This window comes from Muscardinus avellanarius, assembly GCF_963383645.1.
Source record: "Muscardinus avellanarius genome assembly, chromosome: 10".
Classification (NCBI taxonomy): Eukaryota; Metazoa; Chordata; class Mammalia; order Rodentia; family Gliridae; genus Muscardinus; species Muscardinus avellanarius.
Genome location: NC_137796.1, coordinates 102,829,520 through 102,848,247, shown reverse-complemented (window position 1 = coordinate 102,848,247; position 18,728 = coordinate 102,829,520). Strand labels below are relative to the sequence as shown.

At 54.3% G+C, this 18,728-nt stretch overlaps 1 protein-coding gene across 2 annotated transcripts in view; it reads left to right on the top strand.

The window, feature by feature from the left end:
* The window catches only part of SNX29 (sorting nexin 29), a gene marked incomplete at its 3' end in the record, with an annotated part of 442,960 nt that overhangs the window by 417,781 nt on the left and 6,451 nt on the right, over positions 1–18,728 (top strand). For both annotated transcript variants that reach the window (XM_080703361.1, XM_080703360.1), the window contains exon 19: positions 6,002–6,141. In XM_080703361.1, coding sequence (XP_080559487.1) covers positions 6,002–6,141 — 140 coding nt within the window. The remainder of the gene's footprint in view (positions 1–6,001; positions 6,142–18,728) is intronic.

Sequence of the window (18,728 nt, the reverse complement as noted above, 5' to 3'; positions counted from 1 at the left end):
CATCTTTCACAAAAGACATTTCTATGAAGGCTCTCTAATCCACCCTCCCGCGGGCTGGGCTTCTGTTGATAGAGAGCCGAGAATTCATCCAACCACAAATACTTACAGCTGTGCCAAGAGGGAAGTTTTTAGAACTCTGGTGTTTGGTTCACCCTGTGTGAACCGCAAGGCCCAGTTGGTTTATTTCTGTTTTTAGCAAGCTCTGGGGCCCCTGCAGTCTAGCTCCGCTGGTCCTAAGAGGCAGGCCAGCATTGTGGCAGCTGAGCTCAGACATGGCATGGCTCTGAGCCGGGATGCCTTGCGGAAGGCTCTTAGAGCCCCAGTTTCTTCATTTGGAAATGGAGATATTAGTATCCACTCTGTAAAGCTATGCAGGGATATGTCGAGGTAATGTGGGTTAGCCCGTCCCTAGTGCCGGGCACCTCATCGGCTGGTAATAAAGGGTCTTGTAGTTGTTGAAGCTGAGGGAAGCCCTGGGGGGAGGGTGTTAGCGTGCCTCTTGCCCTCATGGGCCCTGCTTCTCCTTGACAGACGGGCTGCTCCCTGTGTTAGCCGTTCAGGTCTGCAGAGGCCAGGGGAGAAGCCGACCTGCTTTCTGTTCTGACATGAGCGAGCACATTCCAGTGGCCCCATGGGGTGTTGTTTGGTTGTCTCCACGCTTTCATGGGCATCCCCTCCATGAGCTGCCCCACGCCGGGGCTGTGATCTGCCATTCCCATTTGAGTGTAAGATCTGTGAGCAGTGGGGGGAGCCTTGGGCACCCCCACACCTCACACGGGACTGCCTGAGCTTTCTTGTGAAGGACGCATGAAGGAGACTTCTTGTCCATGGAGTCCTCCTGAATTGGCCCTTTTTCTTCCCATCTCAGACAGTCTTTCACCCAGAGGCCATCGGAGTCCAGCCTCCAGGCCAACCTGGTCCTGTTTGAGTGGTTACCTGGGAAGTCAGACACCGGGGTTCCCGGGGAGGCAGGTGGGTCTTGGGAAGCCCCTCTGTCTCCTGAGGGTGTTGGCGACATGCCGATGGTGGAACCAGGGAATGTGAGTCCAAATCTAGCTCTGAGAGAACCAGACCCATGAGTGTGGGCAGCCTCTTCAGCTGCCTGCACCTCTGCTGTTCACCTGAACAACGTGGGGGTCACATGGGCCTGCTTGTGAGGCCATGCTGAGAGTCCAGCAAGAGAACAGGTACAGGGGACACTGAGCGGTGTCCCATAGAGAGCCCGCCAGTGTCAGCTGCCACTCCCGCCATTCTTTACTGTCCATGAGGATGTTTTAGCTTCTGTGCTGCCTGTGAGAAAGACAGGGTCATGATTTTCTTTGCGCTCCCTGCCCTGCCCTATCCTGGGCCCTCTGTTGTATTTTATAAAATGTGATGTTCTTAGGCAAACACAGAGGGAACTCTGGAAATGCAGTCGCTCTGTGCATCGGGCACTCATGTGTAGGATGGATGCCGGGGAGGTGCCGTGGAGAGCGGGGTGTACAGGGCAGAGGGCAAGTCTCAGGAGGAACCAGGGGAAAAGCTGGGGAAGGCTCAGGGTGGGGCCCGAGCTCGCCTCCCAGGTCCATGCCCATCGCCTTCAAAACAGCTGTCCTTACGTTGACGCTAACTTATTTTCTTGGAGCTCAAAGTAAAATCAGCCTTTTCTAGAGGGGAAAAAAGCCACTCCCATTAACACAGCCCCAGCTGTTCTCTTTGAGGTGGGCTTAACTCCCAGGGCCATCTGTTAATACTGTACCCGACGGTGGCATTGCGGTGGGAAGCCCACGCAGACGGGCGCTGGCCACGGGCAGCAGGGACGCATTCAGCAGCCACCAGAGGAATAGGGCAGATCGCCCACCAGTGCTCCAAGCCCCCTTGGGGTTATTCTGGGTGGTTCTGCTGTGGGCTGGCCCCTGGGAGACACTGGTCTCTTAGGTGCCCTTTGCAGAAGGGTCTCTGAAGGACCAGTTCACTGCGGGCTGGGCTTCTGCTCTCATCCTGTGTGCACAGAGGGCATCTGGACCCCATGCCTCCCCGGGGCCTTTGCTACCTCTCGGTGGACTTCGGCAGCAGCCTGCAAATGGTTTCTTAGGTGAAGGATCACGAGGTCTCATGAGAATCTGCTTAGTGTTTGACACATTTAAAGTTTTCTATACTTTTGTCACTGCATTGTAACTATACATCACAGTGAGGCTCAGAGTGGCGCACACATCCCACCACACACGTGCGCATTAGGAGGGTTGGTAGTGGTACCTGCATACATGGACATAACATTCTTTGAACTGATTCTTTTGTCTTTTTCCCCATTCCCTTCCCCTTTTCCCTCTCCCAAAGCCCTTGTCCTATCCCATTGGTCTGTCTCCTCATTTATCCGAAGCCCCTTTTTTTTCTATTTTCTCTCCAGCTTTCACATATAAGAGAAAACACACGGCCCTTGACTTTCTGAGACCAGCTGATCTCACTTAGCGTACTATGCTCTGATTCCACCCATTTTCCTACAAATGACATAATTTTGTTCTTTATGGCTGAGTAAAATTCCATTGTGTGTATATTACCACATTTTCTCGCATAGTAATAATAACGGTCTTAAAAAGCAAAACATTGCAGTCACTGGGAAGAACACAGGCTTCCACACCATGCTGAGGTCTCCAGTCCCTCAGGTCACATTCTCCCAAGCTGCGCGCAGAGATTCAGGCCAACGGGGAGGAGACCTGAGGGAAAGGGCGTCCAGGGCAGAGGGTGGAGGTCAGTGCCCCTCCTGCCTTGCCCTGGATGGCAGGGGTCCTCCTTTTCACACTGTAGATGGTGTCTGCTAAAGCCCAACCACAGTGGAATTCCTAGGGACCAAAGCCTAGTTTGGGAAGCCCGATGAAAAGCCATAGACTTTTCTCCCGAAGGTTGCCTTGTGAGTTGAGGGAGGCTGTACTTACTCCCCAGTTGAATACCTGAGCTCAGCTCCTGAAGAAGTTCCTCCCTCGGCCTCAGTCCAGCCTCAGGTGTCTCAGGGATGCTGTACAGGAGAGCCCAGAGTGCCCAGCATGGAGGAAGACTTCACATACCCCATTGGCTGCTTGGAATAGTTCAGGTAGAGATTGGTTGGTTGTCCAACTGAGTTTGTTGCCCATTGGATGTTCTTAGAGCAGGACCTGGCATGGGCTTTTGGGGTCCGGCCATTGCGAGGAATGAGCACGTGGAAAGGACTTGCGATTCCTCCAGGGGACAATGAGCCCTGCTGCCAGAACCTGACTGAGAGGAGGCACCAGGCCAGTGAGGATGGGAAGATTGGACTCATGGGTGGAATCCTCCAGCCCCCGTTTGCAGGGGGCTCACTTTCCCTGGACTCTATGGCTCAGCCCAGCCCAGCCCACGTGCAGTACAAGGGCCATCACTAATCTCTTCTTGTTGCTTAGAATCTTTTGAGCATTCTCTTCCAAAAAGAGAAAACCTCCCCAAGTTCTTCCAGGGCTGACCAGCTCCTTTCTTGTCTTACTACAGCAGAGCCTCTCAAGGTCTCCTTGAGGGTTTCTCATGCAGATTAAAAACTAGGCGTGATTAAAATCTAGCACTAACCTGGCATATTAACTGCCTTCCAAAGGAAGACCATCTAATTGCTTAATGACAGGTTGAAGCTGGAAGACCAGGGAGCAGGACCTGGCCCTCAGACCCAGTGAGCGGAGCCCAGTGGCTTCCTCTTGGGCTGGAAGACCCTCCCCTGTCTTGGCCAGGTTTCTTCACCTGGTCCCAACTCGGCCTGCATCTTCCCAGGGTACATGAGACTTTAGCCACTGGCTGGGGATGGGTTGGCTGTTGGTGATGCTGGAGTGGCCCCTGGCAGTTCAAGAGCTGCCTTTTCTCTGCCAGAAGGTCCCACCGAGGCAGCTCATGGCAGCAGGTGACTGGAGGGGCCCCGAGGGACCCCTGCTGGCAACAGTTGTCCCCTAGGTCTCCTTCCACTGGTGCTCAGAGGAGGCTTGCCAGAGAGAATATAGGGTGCCCGGTAGAATTTGAATTTCAGATAAACAGCCAATGGTTTCTTAGTGCAAGGGTGTCCTAGTTCTGTGTGGACAGGGTTTCTACTACGGGATGTACTTTTGCTGAAAATATGTTCAGTGTTTATCCAAGCTTCAGGTTTCAGTGGGCATCCTGCATCTTCACCTGTGAGTTGCCAACCCTGGATCGCGGGTGCCATGCCCGGGACCTTGGCAGGGCTTGGTGGGAGCACTCCATCGGGGACTGGGTACTAGGCAGGTTTCCTAGGTGCTCTCTGAGCGTGTGGCCTCACTTGAGCAATGATCACTGAGCCCCCGCTGTGGATGGGGGCTCTGCACCAACATAGGGGAGCAGAGAGGGGTGCTCTTATGGTTCACAGAGCCCCCTGGCAAAGCCCCTGTGTCGGCAAACGAGTATGTTGAGAGGTGAAATAACTGAATCCTGAGGGTCTAGTCTCAGTGGATAAATCCATTGACGGGCCAGTAATGCATGTGGATGTACTGGTGGTAATGTAGGCAGGTAGAGTGTGGCCTTGGGACTGTTTCATGGCCCTCACTCCCTCCCCTTGCTCAGCTCCCACAATGTCCACTGTACACGCTATGGCCACACTACCATTGACGCCTCAGAGCCAGCCCTGGGACTGGAGCCTGAGCCCCAGGAAACCTTTCCTCCTCGAAGTTGTTCTCGTCGGGTGACTTGGGCGCACAGCCCGTAGGGCCTGCTGAGCCCGCGTGGTGTCCGGCCTCCTCTCTTATGGAGTGTGACTCATCAGACTATGTGTGTGTTCTTGTGAGGGTGGACTGGCCTGTCCCCCTCTTCTCTGTCTTCACCAATCCCCCCACTTGCTCCTCAGCCCAGAAGAAAAGGTGGCCTCAGTTCACGCCGTGCCCAAGCTGCCCAGGGCCTCTTTGCTGTGAGCCAGGCCCCGCTGCAGAGGGGCGCTGCACACGGGCTGTGGAGTCTGTGGGACTCCTTGTTGCAGCACTGTTAAGAGTTTCAAGGCGCAGCAGCAGGTTTTGCACAGGCCCAAGCCCAGACCCTGTGCAATGGCTCTGATTGCGCCCCTGAAGCCACCCCACCTAGGAAGGCCAGGCCAACATGGGGTGCAGTGGAGCGGGGGCAGTGTGCGTCAGGAGCACCCGGCTCTGGGTACTGATTGGTAGAGACCACCCTGGCCTGGGCGCCTATGCCCGCCCTCAGAAAGCTGCCCCACACCACCCCGGCTGGGGGCGGGACTGCAGGGTGCGGAGGAGTGTGCCAGGTGTCCTTATCTTGAAGAGAAGTTGGAAATTGTTGAATAAAATTGCCTTAATCATGCCGGATGTGGTGGCACATGCTTGTAATCCCTGCGTTTGGGAGGCGAAGACAGGAGGATCGCGCAGGTTCAAAGCCAGCCTTGCTGGCTTAAGAGACCCTGTTTCCAAATAAAAATATAAAAAACAGGTATCTGGGAGTGAAGCCCAGAGGTAGAAGGGTTTCCAGGAACTCCAGTACTACCAAAAAAAAAAAAAAATTGCCTTAATCAGTGACTACTAAGTCATATTTCAAAAAGCTATAAAGGCGAAACCCAGCATGTGCTCTGGAGGGCGGCACTTAGTGTGATCAGTAATTGTAGGTTTGCTGTGTGGTCACCAGGTTGGCTTGTGTCTTCATCACAAGCCTGTTAATTCCAGGAGAGCCCCAGCAGCGGCCACTGGTGCGCACTGCTCTGTTCCTGGCCCCTGGCACCATCCTTGGCATGTTGTGGTGCCCGAGAAATCACAGCCATACCTGCTGATCACTCACTCGCTCATTCATTTACTCATGGGCACACACTGCATGTAGCCCTTGGACCTGCTCCCCCACTTAATAACCACAGCATCCCGCGCAGCCTTCTGGTCACTGACTGCGTAACAGGATACAGCCGTGGAGGCCAGTTGCGTGCATGGATGCTCTGGGGGGTGGCGGGGCCCCCGCGCACTCTGTGGGGTCGTTCCTAGGGGAGTGAGGACAGCAGCTGAGTGATCGCACGCCTCCTGTCTGTCCTCAGGATGCCAAGTTCGTGGAGGAGCGCAGGAAGCAGCTGCAGAGTTACCTGCGCAGCGTCATGAACAAGGTCATCCAGATGGTGCCCGAGTTTGCTGCCAGCCCCAAGAAGGAGACGCTCGTCCAGCTGATGCCCTTCTTCGTGTAAGTACCTGTCTCATGGGCCCCTGTCCCAGACCCGGAGCTTTCTCTTGTGGAGTCCTCAGGGACACCGGGGACCCAGCCGTGCTCTGAGAGCTGTCCATGGTGCTGAAACAGAGACTCCACCTCTGTGTGTGCACCTTGTTGATTCGAGGTTCCCAAGTAAATTTGGGGCTCTGTGGTCTTATGCTTTCACAGATCTTGGTCCTAGGAAGGATTAATTTTCTCCTCAGCTCCTGGGTGTTTCCAAAGCAAAACTGTGTGTCAGCACTCCTCGGGCTCAGGAGATAGGCCAGGGAGAAAGCTCTCGAACTCTCCTTCTGCTGCAGACTTAAATTGTTCCCATTGCAATCTGACTGGAATGTGAACATGCTTAAGATGACGTTCACGTCCTATGCCCTTTCTAACTCTTATAAAAGTTAAAAGAGCCGGGCGTGGTGGTGCACACCTATAATCCTGCACTTGGGAGGCTAAGACAAGAGGACTGCAAGTTTGAGCCTGGCTTCAGGAACTTAGTGAGGCCCAGTTTCATGAAAATAAATTAAAAAGGCTGGGGGATGAAACTCAGAGGTAGAAAGTCCCTGGGTTCAATCCCTAGTGCCGTCCCCATAGTTAAAAGGCATTTACCTGTTATGCCCTTACAGGGTGATTCCAGTTCCAAATTATCCATTAACATGATGGGCATTTCTGTTTTCCTGAAGCCCTATCTTTGCACATTAAGGTGTACAGCAGGCTCCCTTGCACCTGCCCCATGCCACGCTGGTACATCTCTGTGTCGACACCCTCTGCCCGTGTTTCTCTGGTCCTGTTGCTGGGAAGCATCTTAGGGCAGGGTGGTTACTGTGGTCACCATCTTCCCCCAACCAGTCCCCTCTGTTCCAGTCTTTCTAGCCTGAATCATTGCATCCTCGGAATTAGGGGAACCGACATAAGGAAGCTCTCCTAGGTTCTTATAGTTTCCAGATGCTATGGATGATCTTGACATTATTTCTGTAACATTCTTGTCATCATGGAAACACAAAGCGTGAGAATCCATAGGAAAAACCTGGGTCTCCAAGATGGGATTACGACTCAGCATTTGAGGAAGGCTGCCCTGGGACGGTGTGATTTCCTGGGCTGGAGTAAGAGTTGACTTTCACTGCGACAGCGCGGGGGTCGGCCCCCTTCCTGGGGCGACAGATGCTGTAACTAACGAGTGGGCTCCTTCCTGTAGCCTGGCTCTCGCATCTCCAGGAAGACATCGCAGGGCCGCCCCCCCCTTACCTTCTTTCCTTTCACTGTAGCCAAGACGATTGTTCATGGCTTTCTAATTATCTTGGGGCTTTTGTGAGAAGCATAATTGTATTGTGCCGCTGTGATAAAGGACACCTTTGTTCCTTGGATAAAAGACACTGTTTGGAGGGCTGTATTGTCCTTTGACGCACTGACTTGTGGTGCTGGGGCCTGGATCTCAGTGTCTTGGGAAGCCACACTCTTTCCTGAGCAGAGTCCTTGCTCATCTCTTGCCAGTAACTCCCTGGGCTGTGAAGTGAGTTGGGAATTAACACCTCCCTGAGTCAGACATTTTGGCTGAATTCCCTGATAAAAATTGAGTTAGCAAGATGGCCACAAGTTGGCCGGGGTAAGACGGAGTCAGAGTAGAGGTCCCTGGCCGGCCAGGACATTAGCATCCCCCTGCCAGACTCGGCCAGTCCAGGCGTCCCTGGCCCAGCATTTGCCACGCTGCAGCCTGCTGGACCGCAGAGGTGTGTGTCCGTGAGCCTGTCGCCCTGCTGTGCACTCTTAGCTTCTCTGGTTGCTGTTAATCAGTGTGGAGCAAGGAACCTTTTGTGACTAATTAGCACGGGGAACATAAGGTTCAATTTCATGGGCTTTGAAAAAACAAAATGGACTTCAGTAGGAGATCGTGGCAAATGGCACAGTATTGACACTGGATTATTGATAAAATATCGGTCTACGCCCCATTAGAGTTAAACAGCTCGATTCCTTTGGCTTTCCTCGCAATTCCAAATGAAGTAGCTCCCTCCTCCTCTTCCTGTTTTGAACAAAGTGGGCTTACGGGGTGGCACTGTGGGTTCTCTGTTTTTGGGTCAGGGCAGGTGAGCTGAGCCCCCCCCCCTTGCCCACAGTGAATCCCCACAGGGTGGCTTCCTCTCTACGTAGCCCACAAAAGACAGCCAGACCAGCATCTCTCCTAAAGCCTTGTCAAAGAGATTCAAATCCCTTATCCTTTAGTTAAAAACAAATCTCCTGGCTGAGGAAATAAACTCCTGCAAGCATAATTATTCTTATAAATCTTGACAGACTTTCTCTGGTTTTTTGAAAACACCGACTCTGGGTCCTAGAGGATCTGTTTTAGTTACAGGACATCAGAGGGCTTGTTTAAGACAGCACCCCACCGGTTGGCACTGACCCAGAGTCTCACTGGCTTTATTCTATCGAGTATTCCTGAGAGTCCACTAGGTAGGCATCGTATCTCCATTTTACTAGGTAGAACCGTACAAAGGAGCCATTAAAATGGCGCTTTCCCAAGATTTCATAGCACTTCAGAATTTAGTACAGTGTAATCACATAGAGAATGTTTTATAATACCGATTAGAAAAGCGCAGCCTGGAGAGGTTGCCTGGCAGGCCCAGGGCACCCGCTTGCCACACAGGGCATGGGCCGCGTGGGGCCCCCGCCCAGGCATGGACCGTAGTGGGAAACCCGCAGCTGTGCCTTGACTAAGCCTCCCACTTGTTTTAGAAACCCAGGACAACTGGATTTTCTTGTTTGTTTTTCTTGATTTGAGACAATTGCAAATATTAAAAAAAAATCAGACCTTGGATAGAAAACAACAGCCGTCAAGCTTCCCTTGAATAGTCAGAACGGGCCACCCACTGTGGCCCCTCTGTGGCCCCTCTCTCCTGGGCCTGGCTGCAGTCAGCGGTGGCCCGTGTTCACCGAGCCTGACTCCTCTTTGACCATCTTCTCCCGTGCTCGGCCGGCACCACTCGCCTGCTGCACCCTGGCCCCAGTGGACTCGGGCGTGCCATCCTGCTCGGCAGCCACTGCGCACGCAGCCGCTCCACAGAGCTTTAGGATTTGAGGACAGTCCACGCTGCATTAGCTCAGCACCCCGAGCTAGTTCCAATCAGTCTGTTGTGCAAGCCGTCCCCCGTTAAACTCCAAGCTGGTGGTCCCGAGCCACCCGGGGACGGGGAAGGCGGGTGGGGGCAGCAGAGCCAGCGGGTAGAACTTGCTTGCTTTTGTCCTCGTAACTTTCCCTAAACCTTTGGGCTTGCGCAGCCTGTCCTGCAGAGACGGGGCTGCTTGCTTTTGCACGCAGCTTTCTCTTTCGTGTGTCACTGTTTCGCTGTGCTCTGCAAGGGGCATTATGACTTTCAAGCGATCTGCCATCTGCACAAACCACAGAGTTGAGGAATCAGCAGGTTGAATTTTTTTTTCCTTCCCAGTCTCTCAGCCTCCTGTTGCCTACTCGCTAATGCGAGCAGCAGCTCAGAGTTAAAAGTAGGACAGTGGCAAGTGGATAATTTATTTTCCATTTTGGATGCCACTTATCAGTGTGGCCCATGGGGGGGGCAGTCTGCCCTCCAAAACGGAGCGGATGAATGGCGGCCCTCCAACACCCTCCTCTTTGGGGCAGTCCCTTGTCAATTGACTTCTCCTGGTGCTCCGGGACCGAGGAATGCCTCACATTGCAGATGTCAGAGTCAGGTGCTGCTAATGGAGGGAGGCCTGGGCACAGGGATGCCCCTGCGGAGCTGGACCACGCATGGAAGCTGCGCTCCTTCAGCACGACGCTCTCCAAGGGAGAGAAAGTGGGGGTGGGGAGGCCGAGTAATGTAGGTCACAGCACAGATCCCCAAGTGGATTTTCAGCAGAAAATGTGGTCCATGATTCCCCATCTACACCCCACACCCATCTGCTTCCACATTTACTCTGCAAGTTGCTAAGTATATTTTTTGCTGAAATGTAAGCTGCCATTGGCGTCCCAGGGAACAGGCTGAGCATGGCTGGGGATGCAATGCCCCGGCCCCGTGCACCACCGGGGGTCACTGGAGCCCGGTTGAGACCCTTTGCCTCTGCTCGCCCAATGACAGAGCTCCACCCCCATGAACCTGCTTAGTTGCTTCTGTGGACCGGTGAGCCGCTCCCAGGCGTCGCCCGGTCCCTGGAAAGGCGCTGCCTAAGATGTCTCGGCTGCACGCCGGCTGGGTGTGGGCCGCGTCCAGTGTGGCTTGCGTGTCCCCTCTTGGCATCTGTTCCCACCTCGCCCGCCCTGTGCCTCCCGTGCCTGGCTCACTGACCCACATCAGCTGCCTGGCCTCCTGGCAGATATATTTCCGTAGTCAACTGGAAAGCTTGAAGGTTTGGGAGTTGGTGACAGTCCCAGCTCTGCCACTTAGGAGGAACGTGACCTTGGGCAAGGATTCGGCATCACTGAGTCTTCATGCCCAGGTGTGGCTGGCTGAGGTGCTGAGATAATCCGCATACGAGTGCTTAGCAGTGACTGCTGTATGCCCATTGCTGTGAATACAAGAGAATCAGGAGATGGAGGAGACCCTTGCAGAGATCCTGCATGCACCGCTCTACCTCCATTCATCCACCCAGCCATCTACCTCTAGAGGCAGAAATTGGAGTCTCAGGAAATTTTGGTGATTTGCCTAAGAGAAAGTAGCAGGCAGGCACAGGATGTGCGGCACAGCCCACAACAGGGGACTGTTCAGGCAGTAGTGGGTGCTCATGAAACAGCTGTTGGGAAAGGACCCTGAAGGCCAGCCCTTCCCTCCTTCTTTACCAACTCGGGACCCCCCCAGGGTATAAAGTGACAGGGACAGCGCCAGGTCACTGGGGGAACAGCCAAGCCCACCTCTTCAGGCGGCAGGGAGGCAGCCTGGGCGAGATGGCAGCTCTACCCTCTGGGGCCCGGCTGCTCCCACGGGAGAACAGCCCCATTCCTGGGGACCTTGTTACCAAGGCCCCTCCCTTGGGAGCCCAGTGCCTGGTCCCCTGAGGAGGTGACACATGAAATGGCATTTAATCACCTCTAGCCACCTGGCTGGGCTATTTCTGCAGCTGCTGGAAATATGGCAGAAGCACAGTCCTCAGGATACAGACACTGGGCCTCTGAAGGGCTCCCACCCAGGGACATTGCAACGAAGCACTCCTTCAAGTGACAGGGGACAGCCACTCTTCTTAGTATCCAGATAGCCCCTCTCAGGCACCCCACTAACAGTGCCGGTGCTTCCCCTGCTGGGCCTCCTTGCTGGCAGGGGTAGAGTCCAGTCCCAGCAGGCGGTGGGGAGGGGCCCTGGTGCAGACCAGGGGGTGTATGCAAGGGCTCAGACACTGCTGAGTGCATCGGGAGCCCCCTCAAAGAGGCCCGTGTTCACCAGCCCCTCTGCCTTCATTCACCCTGTTTATCAAGCACCTACTATGTGCGCACCAAGCCCAGGGCATGTAGCAGATAACAAAACATAAAGAGGGGGAAACACCTTTAGAGAGTAGGAGAAATGACGACAGACAAGCAGACCTGCGGGGCCCTGTCGCAGTTGAGGTCCTTGGAGATGGATGCAGAGAGAGGCTGGGAAAGCCTATGAGTGTCTGGGAAAGGGGTTCAGCAGAGGGAGCAGTGACTGCAAGGTCCTGAGGTAGGAGCCAGGCAGCTGTGGCAAAGACTCAGGAGACCGGCACAGACCGGGGAGTGAAGCGGCAGAGGTAATTGGGGACCAGATCGTATGGGGTCTTGGAGAAAAAGAATAGGCATTATAATTCTGCTGCACAAGCTAAGGGGGAACGCCCAGCATTCCTGGCTTGAAGGAATCCCATATAAAGCCCCACAAGGCAGAGTTCAAGGGGAAGGTAGACGCTGGCAGGCATCTGCAGCAGCCATAAGGGAGAGGCGGTCAGGACACAGGAGCGACATTGGTTGGGGCCGACGCCACGATCAGCGTGTGCTCCCTCCAGCTCCGTCGCTGCAGACGACACAAATACCATTGTGTTTCTGCACACGGGGTACGTTCTGCAAGTGCCATTCCAGGAACTCTGTGTGTGTGTGTGTGTGTGTGTGTGTGTGTGTGTGTGTGTGTGTGTGATGCTGGGGATGGAGCCCAGGGGCGTTCTACCTCTAAGCTATACCCCAGCCCTAGTTTCTATTCATTTTGAAACAGGGTCTCGCTAAACAGGTTGCGGAGGGCCTCACTAAGTAGCTGAGACTGACTGAGAACCTGAGATCCTCCCATCTCAGCCTCCCAAGTACTGGGATCACAAGCATGTGCCACCACGCCCAGCTGGAAATCATTCTGCAAGCTCAGTTCTATGCAGGGCGGTCAGCCTGACCTGTAGGTCCACAAGTCACATGATTTTTTTGTGTTTGTGAGTGTTTCCTGGGCTTGCATATATGTGCTAGGCTGCAGTTCTGTAAATCTTACCAAACCTACCATTTTTAATTTAATGAAACAGATCGCCTTAGGTTTCTGTGATAATTAGTGGAGAACATCTAGGACATGTCAAGAGTAACTTCTGATTTGGGGGATTCCCAAAAACTCCTAAGAATGCTGGCTTCAGCAACTCAAATCCCAGGAGTCCTTTCTTTTGGGAATTTGGACGCACTCTTTGGGATACCAGTTCCTGATGCGAGTGTAGGGATGGCCAACTTGTAGGAATCACTGAGACTGGGAAGGTGCCCAGAGCAAGCAAGGGGAGAGAGGGAAGAGGAGGTGGCTGAGCTCGGGAGCTGGGGACACAGGCACGAAGCTAGGGAGCAGAGGGCGGGGGAGGCGGGCAAGCCGGTGGGCACTGTGTCAGGGTTGCAGTAGGGCACGTGTTTCCCAAAGCAGCCTCTGCCGTGCAGAGCGCTGCAGAATTCACACCTAGTCCCAGAGCAGTAAGAATAGCAAACTGCCCTCCCTTCTGCCAAGTTGGCACAGATCCCATGGAGCAGGTGGCATGGCTCAGTGTGGTGGCATCCTCGTCACCCTGTCAAGGGGAGTGCCACAGGCGGGGCGGGGTGGGGAGGGCTGCCTCACTGGGGACGGACCACTCCTGGATGGGCAGGGCTTCTTTCTGAACTGACTGGACACAGGTCCCAGCAGCCCTCTGAGGCCAAAGGCCCCTTTACCCAAAACACAGAGCCCTTAGAACCTGGGGCCAGGGCCAAGGAGCCCTGCTCCAGCAAGAAGCTGCTCCCTGGATCCTCTAACAGCAGCTATAGCTCTCCAGGGCTCCACGGTCAAGAAAGAGATGAGGAAAATGCCTCCTCGTTCACCCAGCCCTGCACATCTCCAAGAGTTAGGCCAAAAGCCACCTCTGCAGTAAGACCTCGCACATCCCTTCGGGGCTGGTGGGGTGTTTCCTTTCCAGGTCAGAAAGGGAGCTTCAGAAAGTAAAGCGACTACGGGGCACCGTGGTGCGCACCTGTGATCTCAGAACTTGGGAGGCTGAGGCAGGGGGACTGCAGGTTCAAGGCCAGCCTCAGCAACTTAATGAAGACTCATCAACAGCCTGGCAAGCCCTCGTTTCAAAATAAAAAGTAAAATAGGGCTGGACGTGTAACTCAGAGTAGAATGCTCCTGGGTTCAATCTACACACACACACACACACACACACACACACACACACACACACACACACAATCAATCTCTCTCTCTCTCTCTCTCTGAAGTGACCAAGCCCTGTGTCCCAGCAGGGACATGGCGGAGCAGGGAGTGACACAGAGTTGAGATGGTGTGGGAGTCTCTCTGCCCTCGCACTGTGCCATCAGGATGAAGCCTGTCAGAGCACTCCTGAGCGTCTTCATGACTGCCGATTTCTAAGCACTGTTTTTATTTTGTGTGTGTGTGGTACTGGGGGTGGAATCCAGGGGCTTTCTACCTCCGGGCTATACTCTCAGACCTATTTTATACTTTATTTGGAAAAAGGGTCTCAGTAAGTTGCTGAGAGCCTCACTCAGTAGCTGAGGCTGGCTTCGAACCTGTTCAATCCTCCTTTTCTCTAAGCGTTGAGTTTTAATTGTGAGTTCTCTGTACCCCAAGGAAATGAAGCCTGAGCACCCTAGCACTCACCTGACCGCTGCCTCTCCTGGGCAGGCTCTCTGGGGTCAGGCTGCCAGCTGTCTCTGGCTTGAAGGCCCTGCCCCGCTGTGGCCTCTGGGGCTGGATCCAGCAGCTGGTACTGCTGTCCATGGTCCTGCCAGAGTCATCTCCAGAGATTACAGTTTTAGACGCAGACAGGGCTGGGCACGGGGCTGGGGCTTTGGCCCAGCTGAGGACAGTGGTCTGCCATACCAGCCCATCCCTAACTGGTTGGCTCTTGAACTCAGCCCCTCCTGTTCTTCATCTGCCTAAGCAGCCCAGGATGTCTTAACTGGCCCAGAAAGCAGGGTGAAGAAAGGCCTCCGTTGGCCTCTGAGCACAGGGCCCGCCACTCAGCAGGCATCTCGCGGGAGCTGAGACAGGCTGCAGGCCGCTGAGTAAGGGCGGGGCCCCACTGTGACGCTGTCATTCACACACGAGGACTCGCTGTGACAGAGGTGTGGATGCTTTTCTCACCAGCTTGTTCTGGGGGGCAGGTTGTGAGTTCACAGTGGCCCAGGAAGCAAGCTGTGCTGTCACGATTGGCCTGTCTTGGGACCCCACGTGGAGGGCCCTGACGGAATGGGCCAGCGGGGGGAGAAGGCGGTGGTCTTGCGGGCCAGGCTGCACTCAGGCCGGGGGGCCTTGGATTAGACCCTTCACAGGTTTCATACCTCGATTTCCTCATCTGTAAAGTGGGTCCGCTAACAAGCCCTACCTTACAAGGCTGGGGTGCTCAGCACACACAGTAAACACATACTGTCTTAGCCACGACTGCAGTAAAGATGATTCCCTTTGTTAACAGGTGTGGGCATGGTAATTTCTGGCTTCCTTAGAAGTAGCGCAGAGCTTCTCACCATGAGGTGTTGGTGCACACAGCATTGTCTTAAACGCCTGAGGACATATGAGGGACCACACAGATGTCCCCGTGGGTCCAGGGTCTCTCCCTTCTTCCCACACAGCGGTCAAGCTGACCTGGGTGTTGGACGCTGTGCGCCCTTGGTAACATAAGCATGGCATCCCGAGACCGTGCCCTCTCCAGCTGCACCTGAGGCTCCTCCAGAAGAGCGCCCCTCCTCTGCAGGCGGCCAGGGTGGCGAGGATCAGATTCCATCGCAAGAGGCAAGCCAAGGCTCCGTTACCACTTTCTTGTAGCATTCAAATAGCACTGCGGCATGTAACAGAAGGAGCAAGACTGGGTCAGGCAGACCTGGGCTCTGAGTCCATCCCTGTTACTTAACAGCCTGTGACCTGGACCTTTCTCTGCCTCAGTGCCCCTATCTGTAAAATGGGGCTAGTTGCAAAGACCTCGCAAGTTTGTGGAGAAGACAGAAAGAGATGTTACCTGGAAGGTGCCTCCCAGAGGAAGCTATTTTGACTGCAGTCACATTTTTTCTTTCTTTGTTCAAACTCTCACTTTAGTTCCCAACTGATGGGAGTCGGCAGCTTAGATATTATTACAATCACTTGTCCTACTTCCTGTCTCTTATTTTTAAACATTGGAGCATCTGAAAACTCATTTTGGGGAAAGGGAAGCAAATTAGGTTATTTTGAGCACAATAACCTCCATTCAATTTGGAGCTAGGAAAAAAGCAGTAATAAAATATTAGTAATTTCAGAGAGGTGCAGCCCAGCACACAAAAAGTAGACCACCTTCACAGGCTGACTCGTCTTGTCCTGCCAAAGTTAGAGAAAGCCTGGTGGCAGCTTTCTTCTCTGTGGGTCAAGCAATTGCACGGCCTTTCTGTGTTTCCCTCTAATTTTAAAATGCTGTCTAGGGGTAATAGCAACATGGCTACTTGATTGGATTATCCATTATCCACCTCAGTTCCTGGTAGCAGTATCTTGCTTGTGAATTGGGGATGGGCAAGGCGGCTTGGCTGGTCTTGGCTCAGCTCTCTGCCAGCACTGGGATGCCCTGGCTGTCTCCTGCCCAAGACTGGCCTTGACTGAGACAGTGGGACAGCCGGGCTGAGCTTCTGATTCCTTCTCCTCTTCCCCCTCCATTTCCTTCTCCTCCCAGGTGCCTCACAGCCTGAGTACATAGAACAGAACTTTGCTGGTGTCCCTCCCTCTAACAAGCACTGACCACGCAAGTCACAGGCAGAAACCAGAGTCGGGCTGGGAGGGCACCGCACAGCCCACAGCAGCACATGACACCATCGTGTGTGAACGACTGAGGCCACATACGACCCCCACAGGTCAACAGCCCAGCCTGGGGGGCAGAAGGGGTGCCTGTGGGTGTGTGGCACAGCTGTGACGTTCTAAGGCTGAGTGCCACGTGGCAGGAAGAGCAGGGAGCGGAGCTCAGCTGCCCACCAACTGGCAAGGGCCCAGAGAAGGCTGGCCCGGGACAGGGTCCGGTCAGCACCTTCATCCGCTGACCAGACTCATCTACTGCTTGCCTCCACCCAAAAGATGTTTCTAAGCCAGGCAGGGCAGTACATGCCTGTAATCCCAGCTACTCAGGAGGCTGAGGCTGGAAGTTTGAAAGACAATTTAGAGAGACTCTGTCTCAGAGGGCAAAATTGTTTCAAGGGCTGGGGATGTATCTCAATGGTAGAGTGTCCCTAGGTTCAATCTCCAGTACCACAAGATAGACAGACAGATAGGTCAGTAGGTTGATTTGCACTGAGAAGAGAGAGATGGCAGCCCCCCGATCCCCAATACAGGTGCTCATGCCTCCCCTCAACTGGCAGTGCCAAAGGTCAAATCCAGCGCCCTCTTATCATAGGTGGGAGACAAACCCAGGCGGAGAAAGGGACTTAGCCAAGGTCACCACATGTTCCAGGCAGAGGCCCTGGCTCTAGACACAGCTCCAATGGTCCAAAGCCCCAGGAAGCACACAGACCTGTCTGCAGGGCAGAGGTCTCGGCAGTGGGCATACCTGCTGGGGGCAGATTCGCAAAGGCCATGTCATTCCCGAGAACGCTGGACGGGTGGGTGGGAAGGTGACCTCTGCCTTTCAGTGAAGCTCCAGGGCAGCCTGGCTCCTTACCACACCCAGCTCACTGAGCACAACCTCGGGCTCTTGGGGAGCTGGCCGGAGGCTGGGATCAGTGTGCTGGCCAGGCCCTAGTCCCCTCTGAGAAGGGAGCAAGGCCCAGGGAGCCTGAGCGGCCCAGGCTCTTGGGGGTGTTTATCACTCTGACAGCTAACGGCAGGAGGTGTGTATGGGTGGGGACTGCGGTTCCAACACCTGGGTGCTGAACAACCTCACGGTGCAAGCCTGGAGAGAGCGGGGCCATCCCAGGTTCGAGTCCTGGGTCTGTCACTGAACTGCGTGATCGGACGATTTGTCCTCTCTGCACCCCACAAAATGGAAGTGGTAAGCCGTATGTACTGGCTTGCTGGGGCATGGGTATGGCTAACGCGAAGCCCAGGGCAGGTTCTCAGCACCATAAAAATGACTTTCCCTTCTCCCTCCTTCCTTCACCCAGAAAGGATGAGGCAGGTGGGATTCTAGATTGATCGATTGATCGCAATGAATAATTAATTACCCAGAGCCAGGGGGAGAAGTCCGTACCTGTTAATCCATATAGAACTGCTGCGATTAGAACTGTTGTTTTGACTGGAAAACTAAGAAAACATGATGAGAAAATTACAGAGACATTTAAGCAGCTACCTTCCCTGCAAGCACATTTATTAAAGGGAATTTTTAGATATAAACGATAGGACTGCTTTCAAAATACGTAAAAATAAAAGGATTAAAATTAGTCTAAACACCAGGAGCTACAAGCAAGCTGGCTGCTTCTCCCCAGGGTCTGCCAGCCTTCCTGGGACGGGTGCAGCCTCAGCCCCTCAAGGCTGGAGCTGCAGGTGCCCACTCGGTACTCGTATTTCAGCAGCAGATGATGCTCCGCTCTCTCAGACACGGCGGGGGCGATGTTAAATGGCCAAGAGGGCGTGTGGGTGTCAGATGGTGCTGGCTGTGATGGTGGGTGTCAGGTCGTGATGGGTGATGTTTGGGGTTGGAGAAGGCCGTAAGGTGGTTTGAGAGGGCATGGAGACCTGGGGGACTGCGCCAGGCAGAGACAGCACTGAGCACAGGCCCCAGAATGCTGTGTCTGCCTGAGACAAACACAGCAAGGGACCCGGGGCAAGGGCAGGATGCTGGCTCTCTCCCCAGTGGGAGCCTGGGGGAGGAGCTGCTCTGTGGGATGGAGGGAGACTGGCGAGGGGACGTGGTCCAGGCAGGTGCAGGGGTTGGTGGTGATCAGCTCCCTACAGGAGAGCTGTCGGCATCTCTTGAGGGGGATCAGAGAGAAAGAAGGGAGTGGGGGACCAGCCAAGATTGTGGGTGTGAGGAGCTGGGAGCCCAGAGTTGTCATGTGGCAAATGGGGGTCACAGGGTCTGGAGGGCAAGAGCTGGCCTCGGACATATTACTGTTAGAGATGCTAGTTGGACCTCCCAGCAGAGGCTGCGAGTGGACATTGCATCTTGGAGCCTGGAGTTTGGGACAGCAGTCTGGGCTGGGCTCAAACAGGCAAAGACCTCACAGAGGAGCATCTTAT